This window comes from Cherax quadricarinatus, chromosome 37 (assembly GCF_038502225.1).
Source record: "Cherax quadricarinatus isolate ZL_2023a chromosome 37, ASM3850222v1, whole genome shotgun sequence".
Classification (NCBI taxonomy): Eukaryota; Metazoa; Arthropoda; class Malacostraca; order Decapoda; family Parastacidae; genus Cherax; species Cherax quadricarinatus.
In genome coordinates, this window is record NC_091328.1 from 7930496 (window position 1) to 7945215 (window position 14720).

The window sequence follows — 14720 nt, forward strand, 5'->3', positions numbered from 1 at the left end:
ACCTTACCTAACCTAACCTAACCTTACCTAACCTTACCTAACCTAACCTAACCGAACCTAACCTTACCTAACGTAACCTAACCTAACCTAACCTAACCTTACCTAACCTTACCTAACCTAACCTAACCTTACCTAACCTAACCTAAACTAACCTTACCTAACCTAACCTAACCTAACCTTACCTAACCTAACCTTACCTAACCTATCCTAAACTAACCTTACATAACCTAACCTAACCTAACCAAACCTAACCTAACCTTACCTAACCTAACCTTACCTAACCTTACCTAACCTAATCTGACCTGACCTGACCTAACCTAACCTTACCTAACCTAATCTGACCTGACGTAACCTATCCTAACCTAACCTAATCTGGCCTGACCTGACCTAACCTAGCCTAACATGACCTAACTTAACCTGACGTAACCTAACCTATGCTAACCAAACCTACCCTTAACTATCCTAACTTGACCTTATATAACATGATCTAACCTAGCATGACTTAACCTAACTTGACATAACTTATCCTGACCTAACCCAGCATGACTTGCACTAACTGGACCTAATTTATCCTAGCCTGACCTATCCTGGCCTAACCTATCCTGACCTAAGAGTATCCTGGCCTAACCTATCCTGACCTATCCTAAAGTAGAAAATACTTAATACTGATAATATACTCATACACTGACCTCATCTTATCAGATACACACTACACTGCACTACAATACACTACTACAATGCAATACACTGCATTGAAGTAGTGCTCTAATGAGGACATCAGAGCACTCCAGGATGATTTGAATCGACTGATGCAATGGTCGGAGAAGTGGCAGATGCAGTTTAATATAGACAAATGCAAAGTTCTAAATGTTGGACAGGAAAATAACCATGCCACATATAAACTAAATAATGTAGATCTTAATACTACTGAGTGTGAAAAGGATTTAGAAGTTCTGGTTAGCAGTAATCTAAAACCAAGACAACAGTGCATTAGCGTTCGCAATAAAGCTAATAGAATCCTTGGCTTCATATCAAGAAGCATAAATAATAGAAGTCCTCAGGTTGTTCTTCAACTCTATACATCCTTGGTTAGGCCTCATTTAGATTATGCTGCACAGTTCTGGTCACCGTATTACAGAATGGATATAAATGCTCTGGAAAACGTACAGAGGAGGATGACAAAGTTGATCCCATGTATCAGAAATCTTCCCTATGAGGATAGACTGAGGCCCTGAATCTACACTCTCTAGAAAGGCGTAGAATTAGGGGGATATGATTGAGGTGTATAAATGGAAAACAGGAATGAACAAATGGGATGTAAATAGCGTGCTAAAAATATCTAGCCAAGACAGGACTCGCAGCAATGGTTTCAAGCTGGAAAAATTCAGATTCAGGAAGGATATAGGAAAGCACTGGTTTGGTAATAGAGTTGTGGATGAGTGGAACAAACTCCCGAGTACTGTCATAGAAGCTAAAACGTTGTGTAGGTTGACATGGACCTGCCCCGCATGGGCCAGCAGGCCTGCTGCAGTGTTCCTTCTTTCTTTGATAAGGACCTGCCTTGTATGGGCCAGTAGGCCTTCTGCAGTGTTCCTCCATTCTTATGTTCTTCTTATATTATGTTCTTATGTTCTTAAAACACAGGAGTGTATAATAAATTATTAAACTACAACAATAATTTGGTAGATATCGCTTCCTTGTTACTTGTATCTCTTTTTAATATTCTCTCTCTCAGTTTCTATGTCTCTGTATGTTTGTGTTTCTGTCTGTCTGTCTCTGTCTCTGACTGTCTGTCTGTCTGTCTCTGTCTCTCTGTCTCTCTCTCACCTTCCTTTGATGGTGATGTAGACGTAGGAGCTGGGTTCTGGAGCCTGGGTGGTAGTAGGTGGTGTTCCTGTGGGTGGAGTGGGCGTGGAGGTGCTATCCTCCTGCTGCTGCTGCTCCTCCTCCTGCTGCTGCTGCTGCTGTGCCTCCGCCTGCCCCTCCTGCAATGCACGAAGATAAAAAAGAGGAAAAATAAGGTACACTCACAGCTGTGTTTGATTATAATGCGGGAAGCAGACAGATTTGATTCTGCAGTCGATGTGGCTAGTTTACTGTGTACCCTGTATCATCCTGTGGACGACAGTGGCTAGTTTACTGTGTACCCTGTATCATCCTGTGGACGACAGTGGCTAGTTTACTGTGTACCCTGTATCATCCTGTGGACGACAGTGGCTAGTTTACTGTGTACCCTGTATCATCCTGTGGACGACAGTGGCTAGTTTACTGTGTACCCTGTATCATCCTGTGGACGACAGTGGCTAGTTTACTGTGTACCCTGTATCATCCTGTGGACGACAGTGGCTAGTTTACTGTGTACCCTGTATCATCCTGTGGACGACAGTGGCTAGTTTACTGTGTACCCTGTATCATCCTGTGGACGACAGTGGCTAGTTTACTGTGTACCCTGTATCATCCTGTGGACGACAGTGGCTAGTTTACTGTGTACCCTGTATCATCCTGTGGACGACAGTGGCTAGTTTACTGTGTACCCTGTATCATCCTGTGGACGACAGTGGCTAGTTTACTGTGTACCCTGTATCATCCTGTGGACGACAGTGGCTAGTTTACTGTGTACCCTGTATCAACCTGTGGACGACAGTGGCTAGTTTACTGTGTACCCTGTATCATCCTGTGGACGACAGTGGCTAGTTTACTGTGTACCCTGTATCATCCTGTGGACGACAGTGGCTAGTTTACTGTGTACCCTGTATCATCCTGTGGACGACAGTGGCTAGTTTACTGTGTACCCTGTATCATCCTGTGGACGACAGTGGCTAGTTTACTGTGTACCCTGTATCATTCTATGGACGACAATGTATATACAATAGGCCTAGGAGCTAGGCCCTACAAGGGTTAACAGGAATACGTCTGAATTTATATGTACAATTGTTTTATTTGTTGAAAGGAAATTTAGGATATTTGCTTAAAATATCTGGTATCTTATTTTCATTAATAAGATATCTTGACATGTCACATAGGTTATTATACTGTCTATCTCTGTATTCCTCAATAAGTGGACATTTAGGCACATTGTGTTTAAGATAGTGATCACAGGGCTGGCCATATACCATGTATTTAGTCTGGTTATCATGTGTGTGTCTGTCAGACTGTCAGAAGTACTTGTAACCAAACTTAAGTCTGGCCACTACAACATCAGTCAGTCTGTGTGTCTGTCAGACTGCCAGAAGTACTAATAACTAAACTTAAGTCTGGCCACTACAACATCAGTCAGTCTGTGTGTCTGTCAGACTGCCAGAAGTACTTATAACTAAACTTAAGTCTGGCCACTACAACATCAGTCAGTCTGTGTCTGTCAGACTGCCAGAAGTACTTATAACTAAACTTAAGTCTGGCCACTACAACCGCACGAACACGCGGCTTTAAAAATTAATAATTGTTTGGTTAATTGCTTAAAACCACTTCGTTCTGTGGCTGCGTTAATACGTGTACTGATCGTGAAGACTTGTATGACAAACGGGAGGAGAATGAAGTTAGTCGTGTAGGTACCGCAGCCACATATGTGCTGGCATCAGGAGTCATATGTGCAGCGTTACTGGGTACCTGATGTTTGTAGCACTGTTGGCTCAGTGGACTGTTGGGTCGTGGATTTTGGCTGGCTTCTCACGAGGCGGGCTAAAATAATATGGGTTCGATCCCCGGCTAGTCGCAGTATTGTTAATTAATATGTTTGTTATGTATGATAATTGTACTAAGGTGGACCTGTGCTTAAATAAAGTGACTTGATCTTGTTGTGTTCCATCACACAAGAGGGAACTCTGTAGAGGGGAAACAGGAGGGAGGGTAGGTAGGTAGGTGGGAGGGAGGGGAGAGAAGGTAGGGAAAGAGGAGTACGGTGGGAGAGGTCCCAGGTTCAACTGGAGGGTGGGAGGACAGGGAGGGGTGGCATAGAAGGAAGAAAAGGAAGGAAGGGAGACAAGGAGAGTGGAAGGGAGAGACAGAACGAAATGAGGGGAAGAGGAAGTTGATTAAAGGAGGTTGGGGAGAGAAACAGAGAGAGACTTAGTTCGAACACCAAAAAACTTTCTAAGAAAGTAGAGGGCAGCTTTAATTCCTTGGATCAAGAGCACCTCGCCAGCACCAAGGCAACCCCCCCTCCCTCCCCCCAAACACTTGCAGGGGAAGCCAGAGAAACACAAGTTCCATAAACCCGGCGGGGCTTCGCCAAGCCTCACAGCAAGATTCACTCCAGACAGACCCAGGCCTAAGATGACAGGGATGATTGGTTAGGTATCCCTGGAGGTGCTCCTTCAAGTGGTTGCTTGAATTAGGTATCCTTGGATGTGCTCCTTCAAGTGGTTGCTTGAATTAGGTATCCCTGGAGGTGCTCCTTCAAGTGGATGCTTGAATTAGGTATAACTGGAGGTGCTCCTTCAAGTGGCTGCTTGAATTAGGTATCCCTGGAGGTGCTACTTCAAGTGGTTGCTTGAATTGGATATCCCTGGAGGTGCTCCTTCAAGTAGTTGTTTGAATTAGGTATCCCTGGAGGTGCTCCTTCAAGTAGTTGTTTGAATTAGGTATCCCTGGAGGTGCTCCTTCAAGTAGTTGTTTGAATTAGGTATCCCTGGAGGTGCTCCTTCAAGTAGCTACTTGAAAAAAATTCTCCCGACAATGATTTCGTTTATAACTTGACAACACCTCATTCGATCGGTTTCAAACTTTCACAGTTGATATTGGCTTCCATGTGATAACTTGTGAATGCCTCTTCAAACTGGCTTCGAATTTTCACTGTTGATACAGCACAGCATTAGAAAGTTATGTGGCGCTAAGTAAGACCACCTGTGCCTGCACTGAGGTAGAGAGGGCTGGGTTAGTGCGATACAGGGATACCTTTCTGGGATCACACACTGACCGAAACACGTATATAATAATAATAATAATAATAATAATAATAATAATAATAATAATAATAATAATAATAAATATAATAAAACAATTATGAGAAAGCGCTAAACCCGTATGGGTGGGCGAATATGACAAAAACTATTATCTAGATAGAGAGGGGGGTGAAGCAAGGGGAGAGGACGAGGGAGGTGGGTAGAAAGGAGGAAAGGTGTTGGTTAAAAAAGTAGGGGGGTTGGATAAGAAGGGAGGGGGAGAGGGTGGAGAACAAGGGGAGGATAGGGGGGGGGGTTGCTGAGAGGTGTATAGGAAGTGGGAGAGAAGTGGGTGAGGGGGAATAAGAGGGGACGGGAGAGAGAGGGGGTGATGAGTGAATGACTGGAGATGAGAGAGGGGAAAGTGGCAGGTGGTAGGGGATAGAAGGGAGGAAGGGAGACGAGAAGGGACAGGAGGGGGAGGAGAGGCGAGGGGAGGGGGGAAATGGTGGCATGCCACCCCAAACAAATGGTTGCCATGGCAACGAGGGGAGTAAGGTGCACAACCCACCTCCAAGACCAGTAATGACCCCTCATTCCACGCACTAGTGACTCCCTGGTGGTAGTCTATCCTGGTAACTAGTGAACCCTGGTAGTTTTAGTAACTAGTGACCCCTGGTAACTAGTGAGCCCTGGTAACTAGTGAACCCTGGTAGTATATATTAGTAACTAGTGAACCCTGGTAACTAGTGAACCCTGGTAACTAGTGAGCCCTGGTAACTAGTGAGCCCTGGTAAATAGTGAACCCTGGTAACTAGTGAACCCTGGTAACTAGTGAACCCTGGTAACTAGTGAGCCCTGGTAACTAGTGAACCCTGGTAACTAGTGAACCCTGGTAACTAGTGAACCCTGGTAACGACTGATCTTTGGTCTCTCTTAGTAACTAGTGAGCCCTGGTAGTCTATCCTAGTAACTGGTGACCCCTGGTAACTAGTGAACCCTGGTAGTATATCCTAGCAACTGGTGACCCCCCTAGTAGCCTATCCTAGTAACTAGTGACCTCTGGTAGCCTATCCTGGTAACTAGTGACCCCTAGTAGCCTATCCTAGTAACTAGTGACTCCTGTTAGCCTGTCCTAGTAACTAGTGACCCCTGGTAGTCTATCCTGATAACTAGTGACTCCTGGTAATTTATCCTGTTAACTAGTGACCCCTTGTGGAGAAACGTTTGACCCTCAGGGGTTATTTAGCATCTGGGGAGGGGGAGGTGATCATGTTTAATCAAAGGAAGGAGAGAATAACTAAAATTTCTGAGGGAGGGAGAGAGAGAGAGAGAGAGAGAGAGAGAGAGAGAGAGAGAGAGAGAGAGAGAGAGAGAGAGAGAGAGAGAGAGAGAGTTTCACCAGGTGTGAGTGTAGACACCTGTATTAGTTAATTGATTAAAGTTCACCTGTCACCTGCCTCTTACCACCCATTCTTCACTATTGTCTGTGTGGCTGACCACCACCAATGTACTCGACCCCCTACCCTCTCTCAGTGTGTGTGTGTGTACTCACCTAGTTGAGGTTGCGGGGGTAGAGTCCGAGCTCCTGGCCCCGTGTGTGTGTGTGTGTGTGTCGGTTTTCGAAACCATTTACATAAAACTACGAGACTTAATAGGTACATAAGTTCCTCCGTCTTGCAATAACATGTTAATTTTTCCTTAATTCATGGTATAACTTAACAAATCGTTGAGGACAATTGTGTTGTAAAGTTCAAAGATTTGTTAAGTTATACCATGAATTAAGGAAAGATCCTGGACTTCACCTTACCAAACAAACAAAGCAAATGTGATAATTATGAACAAGGTAGATTATAGTGGAAAAAATGAACATGTTATTAGAAGACGGAGGAACTTACGTGTCTCTTAACTCTTCAGCATTGGGTGAGTTGATGAGGGAGTATAACATACGGGCAGTACCTGCCTATCTGTGGCATTATCTTCAAATAAAGATACTCAGGTGCCGCACATGTGTCTAATTCCTCATCCTGTGGGTACTGTGTTCTAATAGTGAAACGAACACCAAGTATTTGATGACTCAGGTAGTCAGGATGTGAATTCCGGAGACGCTACACACAACTTTAATTCTCAAACAGAAGTGGGAAGAAGCGACGAGCTTGGGCACTCCCGGGAACTGATTACCTCGTCTTTTGTTATGCACTTCTACAGTCTTCAAATTATGTCCTTGAATTTGTATTGATAAAGCCACTGGATGGCGAAATGTCTACAGTGAAGATACCCAGATGTTGCACATGTTTTCACTCCCGTGGAAGAATATATGTAAAACCTGGGAGAGCCCATGGCGGCCCATGGTTCACTCATTAAAATCTAAGACAACAAAAGTGCCGAGTAAGTGTTTATCTGGAGTTTACCTGGAGAGAGTTCCGGGGGTCAACGCCCCCGCGGCCCGGTCTGTGACCGGTCACTAACAGTTAAAAGGTTCACCTTGAAATCAGGAGGGACGCTGTATACCAGCTTAAGGTGGACGCGGAAGATAAAGTAGACAGTAAACGTAAGTTTCACCACACTTATATCAGAGGTTACTTTAATATCTTACACCTGTCTTGTCCCGCACCTGCCAGCCTGCCTATATATACTGGCTCCTTCTCACCTTTCTGTTAGTGTGACTTTGTAAATGGTTCAAGTCGGACTATAACGTCGTCGTAAGCTTCTATCGCCTATATACGGGTTATTTGTGCATTTAATATCTTGGCCACGGCGGCCCGTGGCCTGGTGACTAAATCTCTCACTTCACACAGTGAGGGTCTCGGTTCGATTCTCGTCGAGGGCTGAAACACTGGACATGTTTCCTTACACCGGTTGTCTATGTTCACCTATCAGTATAAAATGGGTACCTGGGTGTTAGTGGACTGGTGTGGGTCGTATCCCGTGACAAAACTGACCTAATTTGCGGGAAATGCTCAGCATAACAAGCGACTTTCTATATAGCAGTATGACATTGATGTCAGCTATAGTCTGTATACCTTGTACATGTACTTATAGAAGTAAAGATATATTATTATTATTATTATACACACCATATCCATGGTGTGGGCGGTAGTCTATAGATTACAAAGGTACATAATGGGTCCAGGAACTGGGCCGCAAAGTTTTGATAGCTGAACAAATTACGGTGGTAATTAATTACACATTTATATGTGGTCACAATCAGGCATGAATTAAGACAGGTTAAGTTAGGTAAATCTGATAATGATACCTAACTGTTGCATATGTGTCTTACCTAACAACCTGTCGGTATTGTATACCATTTTAATGTTCATTCAGGTTAGGTAAAGTTTGTCAGGAAACAGTACAAGTGTTTCCTGACGCGGATCTTAGATGATGACCCGCCGTTGGATCTTTTGGTTATCTGACCGAGGCCTTCCCCTGGCTTACCGGTCCACCCCTTTAAAAATTATAACCAAAGGCAGAAATTAAAAAAAAAATCAAAAGATAACAACAAAAGAAAATGTGATGTGACGCAAGTATAATCAAGATATTTTTCGATGTTGTTTCGCCACTGGTGGCCTTACCAATCACACGTCCACAACCAGTGAAGGAGAAACGTTGCCTTCACTGATTGTGGACGTGTCTTATCCTCACAGTCTCGATATTAGCACTAACTGTATTTGTACCAGCATGGGATGCAACCAGCTCAACACATTACAAACTGTGTAGATAAGACACTTGTGCAACATTTGGGAATCTTTATTCTAGAAACGTTTCGCCTGACATAGCTCCTGGAGAGCGAAACGTTGCCACAATAAAATATCACATTAGTTTGCATTTGTCTCCATTTACCTAACATTTGTCTGCATTTCTTTCCCTCACTTTCTTTTTCTCCTCCCTTTGTCTCCGGTTATTTCTGCACCTTAATAAAAGACATGTGCAACAGTAAGGTATCTTTAGTCCGAAACGTTTCGCCTACACAGAAGATTTCTTCAAATGCAGAGGCAGCAGTTGTAGAAGAAACTTGCTGCCTCTGTATTTGACTGAAGTCTACTGTGTAGGCGAAACATTTGAACAGTAAAGATACCAACTGATGCACGTGTCTAAATTCCTCGGTCGAAAACAGAGGCAGCAGCAGCACCAGCAGCTGCTTCCCTGCACGTCCCAGGCAGGTGTTCCATCATCTCGTCCACAGACTTACCTTATAAATTCAGTGTCCCAGACCACCACGTTCAGGAAGGCTCTCAACTTTTTGAAGTTTACCACTGCTGAAGTCTTGTGGTGCACACTGCTGAAGTCTTGTGGTGCACACTGCTGAAGTCTTGTGTTGCACACTACTGAAGTCTTGTGTTGCACACTGCTGAAGTCTTGTGTTGCACACTGCTGAAGTCTTGTGGTGCACACTACTGAAGTCTTGTGGTGCACACTACTGAAGTCTTGTGTTGCACACTACTGAAGTCTTGTGGTGCACACTACTGAAGTCTTGTGTTGCACACTACTGAAGTCTTGTGTTGCACACTACTGAAGTCGTGTGTTGCACACTACTGAAGTCTTGTGTTGCACACTACTGAAGTCTTGTGTTGCACACTACTGAAGTCTTGTGGTGCACACTACTGAAGTCTTGTGGTGCACACTACTGAAGTCTTGTGGTGCACACTACTGAAGTCTTGTGTTGCACACTACTGAAGTCTTGTGTTGGACACTACTGAAGTCTTGTGGTGCACACTACTGAAGTCTTGTGGTGCACACTACTGAAGTCTTGTGGTGCAGACTACTGAAGTCTTGTGGTGCACACTAACTCCAGTTTACTGCACTTCCCTCTACCTTAACTTCCATCAGGCGCTTTAACTTCAACACTGCATGGTGACTAGCACTCTAGAGGACTCTCATTGTGCTCACACATTTGTGGTTACAGGGGTCGATTCACAGCTCCTGGGCCCTAAACAGTGTTATTATTGTTGTTGGTGGTGTTAATTTTGTTATTGTTGTTGTTATTGTTGGAGTGCGTACCGCAAGATGTTATTGTTGGAGTGCGTACCGCAAGATGTTATTGTTGGAGTGCGTACCGCAAGATGTTATTGTTGGAGTGCGTACCGCAAGATGTTATTGTTGGAGTGCGTACCGCAAGATGTTATTGTTGGAGTGCGTACCGCAAGATGTTATTGTTGGAGTGCGTACCACAAGATGTTATTGTTGGAGTGCGTACCGCAAGATGTTATTGTTGGAGTGCGTACCGCAAGATGTTATTGTTGGAGTGCGTACCGCAAGATGTTATTGTTGGAGTGCGTACCGCAAGATGTTATTGTTGGAGTGCGTACCGCAAGATGTTATTGTTGGAGTGCGTACCGCAAGATGTTATTGTTGGAGTGCGTACCGCAAGATGTTATTGTTGGAGTGCGTACCGCAAGATGTTATTGTTGGAGTGCGTACCGCAAGATGTTATTGTTGGAGTGCGTACCGCAAGATGTTATTGTTGGAGTGCGTACCGCAAGATGTTATTGTTGGAGTGCGTACCGCAAGATGTTATTGTTGGAGTGCGTACCGCAAGATGTTATTGTTGGAGTGCGTACCGCAAGATGTTATTGTTGGAGTGCGTACCGCAAGATGTTATTGTTGGAGTGCGTACCGCAAGATGTTATTGTTGGAGTGCGTACCGCAAGATGTTATTGTTGGAGTGCGTACCACAAGATGTTATTGTTGGAGTGCGTACCGCAAGATGTTATTGTTGGAGTGCGTACCGCAAGATGTTATTGTTGGAGTGCGTACCGCAAGATGTTATTGTTGGAGTGCGTACCACAAGATGTTATTGTTGGAGTGCGTACCGCAAGATGTTATTGTTGGAGTGCGTACCGCAAGATGTTATTGTTGGAGTGCGTACCGCAAGATGTTATTGTTGGAGTGCGTACCGCGAGATGTTATTGTTGGAGTGCGTACCGCAAGATGTTATTGTTGGAGTGCGTACCGCAAGATGTTATTGTTGGAGTGCGTACCGCAAGATGTTATTGTTGGAGTGCGTACCGCAAGATGTTATTGTTGGAGTGCGTACCGCAAGATGTTATTGTTGGAGTGCGTACCGCAAGATGTTATTGTTGGAGTGCGTACCGCAAGATGTTATTGTTGGAGTGCGTACCGCAAGATGTTATTGTTGGAGTGCGTACCGCAAGAGGTGTACAACCTATAATCATTTTCAACTGACACACTCAACTCATAACTGGCACACTCACCTGATAATTAACACACTCACCTGATAACACACTCACCTGATAACTGACACACTCACCTGATAACTAACACACTCACATGATAACTGATACGCTCACCTTATAACTAACACACTCACCTGATAACTGACACACTCACCTGATAACTAACACACTCACATGATAACTGATACGCTCACCTTATAACTAACACACTCACCTGATAACTAACACACTCACCTGATAACTGACACACTCACCTCATAACACACTCACCTGACAACTAACACACTCATTTAAAAACTGACACACCCACCTGATAACACACTCACCTGATAACTAACACACTCACCTGATAACTGACACACTCACCTAATAACTAGCACACTCACCTGATAATTAACACACTCACCTGGTAACACACTCACCTGATAACTATCACACTCACTTGATAACTGACACACTCACCTGATAACTAACATACTCACCTGATGACACACTCACCTGATAACTAACATACTCACCTGATGACACACTCACCTGATAACTAACATACTCACCTGATGACACACTCACCTGATAACTAACATACTCACCTGATGACACACTCACCTGATAACTGACACACTCACCTGATAACTAACATACTCACCTGATGACACACTCACCTGATAACCAACACACTCACCTGATAACTAACACACTCACATGATAACTGACACACTCACCTGATAACTAACATACTCACCTGATGACACACTCACCTGATAACCAACACACTCACCTGATAACTGATACGCTCACCTGATAACTAACACACTCACCTGATAACTAACACACCTGATAACTGGCACACTCACCTGATAACTAACACACTCACCTGATAACTAACACACCTGATAACTGGCACACTCACCTGATAACTAACACACTCACCTGATAACTAACACACTCACCTGATAAATGATACACTCACCTGATAACACACTCACCTGATAACACACCTGATAACTGACACACTTAACTGATAACTAACACACTCACCTGATAACTGACACACTCACCTGATAACTGACACACTCACCTGATAACTGGCACACTCACCTGATAACTGGCACACTCACCTGATAACTGACACACTCACCTGATAACTGACACACTCACCTGATAACTGACACACTCACCTGATAACTGACACACTCACCTGATAACTGACACACTCACCTGATAACTGACACACTCACCTGATAACTGACACACTCACCTGATAACTGACACACTCACCTGATAACTGACACACTCACCTGATAACTGACACACTCACCTGATAACTGACACACTCACCTGATAACTGACACACTCACCTGATAACTGGCACACTCACCTGATAACTGGCACACTCACCTGATAACTGGCACACTCACCTGATAACTGACACACTCACCTGATAACTGACACACTTACCTGATAACTAACACGCTCACCTGATAACTAACATACTCACCTGATAACTGACACTCACATGAAAACTGACACACTCACATGATAACTAACACACCTGATAACACACTCACCTGATAACTGACACACTCACTTGATAACTGACACACCTGATAACTAACACACTCACCTGATAACTAACACACTCACCTGATAACTGACACACTCACCTGATAACTGACACACACACACCTGATAACTGACACACTCACCTGATAACTGACACACCTGATAACTAACACACTCACCTGATAACTAACACACTCACCTGATAACTGACACACTCACCTGATAACTGACACACACACACCTGATAACTGACACACTCACCTGGTAACACACTCACCTGATAACTAACACACTTGATAACTGACACACCTGATAACTAACACACTCACATGATAACTAACACACTCACCTCATAACTAACACACCTAATAACCAACACACTCACCTGATAACTAACACACTCATCTGATAACCAACACACTCACCTGATAACTAACACACTCATCTGATAACTAACACACTCATCTGATAACTAACACACTCACCTGATAACTGACACACTCACCTGCTAACTAACACACTCATCTGATAACTAACACACTCATCTGATAACTGACACACTCACCTGATAACTGACACACTCACCTGATAACTGACACACTCACCTGATAACTAACACACTCACCTGATAACGAACGCACTCACCTGATAACTGACACACTCACCTGATAACTAGCGCACTCACCTGATAACTGACACACTCACCTGATAACTGACACACTCACCTGATAACGAACGCACTCACCTGATAACTGACAAACTCACCTGATAACTAACGCACTCACCTGATAACACACTCACCTGATAACTGACACACTCACCTGATAACTGACACACTCACCTGATAACTGACACACTCACCTGATAACTGACACACTCACCTGATAACTGACACACTCACCTGATAACTGACACACTCACCTGATAACTGACACACTCACCTGATAACTGACACACTCACCTGATAACTGACACACTCACCTGCTGTTGCTGTTTCAGAGGTTGACTGTCAGGAGTGTCAGTAGCAGTAGCGTCATCCACCAGACCTTCGTCAGCCAACAAGAGATCTGCAAAGAACAACAACTGCTATTAGTCAACCAGAAATGCAAACAACGACAACCTGGTCAACCAGACTTGTAAACAACGATGACCTGGTCAACCAGACTTGTAAACAAACATGACCTGGTCAACCAGACTTGTAAACAACGATGACCTGGTCAACCAGACTTGTAAACAACGATGACCTGGTCAACCAGACTTGTAAACAACGATGACCTGGTCAACCAGACTTGTAAACAACGATGACCTGGTCAACCAGACTTGTAAACAACGATGACCTGGTCAACCAGACTTGTAAACAACGATGACCTGGTCAACCAGACTTGTAAACAACGATGACCTGGTCAACCAGAGTTGCAAACAATAACAAAGACAAACACATTTATAAATAAACAATGAAAGTCACGTGACAAACAAGCCACGTGGCATAAACAAGGAAAGTCAGGTACTTATTGACAGGTGAACAGGGACAACAGGTACCTACTTACTGTTCGGTTCAGAGAGGCAACAGTTACCTACTTACTGTTAGGTTCAGAGAGACAACCTACTTACTGTTGGGTTCAGAAAGGCAACAGGTACCTACTTACTATTAGGTTCAGAGACGAAAGGTACCTACTTACTGTTAGGTCCAGAGAGACAACAGGTACCTACTTACTGTTAGGCTCAGACAGACAACAGGTACCTATTTACTGTAAGGTGAGCAGGGACAACAGCGAGAGAGAAACGCTAGAAATACATTAAAGAATTATAGAGGTAATGTGTCATTATACCAGAGAGGAAATGAATGTGTCATTATACCAGAGGAAATGAGTCATTATACCAGAGATAAAATGAATGTGTCATACCAGAGAGGAAAATAAATGTGTCATTATACCAGAGAGGAAATGTGTCATTATACAAGAGAGGAAATGAATGTGTCATTATACCAGAGGAAATGAGTCATTATACCAGAGAGGAAATTAATGTGTCATTATACCAGAGAGAAAATGAATGTGTCATTATACCAGAGAGGAAATGAATGTGT

General features: G+C 43.8%; 1 protein-coding gene across 5 annotated transcripts in view; it reads right to left on the reverse strand.

The window, feature by feature from the left end:
- IA-2 (tyrosine phosphatase IA-2) overlaps nucleotides 1-14720 on the reverse strand; it is a 772548-nt gene that overhangs the window by 409739 nt on the left and 348089 nt on the right. For all 5 annotated transcript variants that reach the window (XM_070091865.1, XM_070091863.1, XM_070091866.1 and 2 more), the window contains exons 15-16: nucleotides 13619-13704; nucleotides 1828-1985 (exon numbers count right to left, since the gene is read on the reverse strand). In XM_070091865.1, the coding sequence (XP_069947966.1) occupies nucleotides 1828-1985; nucleotides 13619-13704 (244 nt within the window). The remainder of the gene's footprint in view (nucleotides 1-1827; nucleotides 1986-13618; nucleotides 13705-14720) is intronic.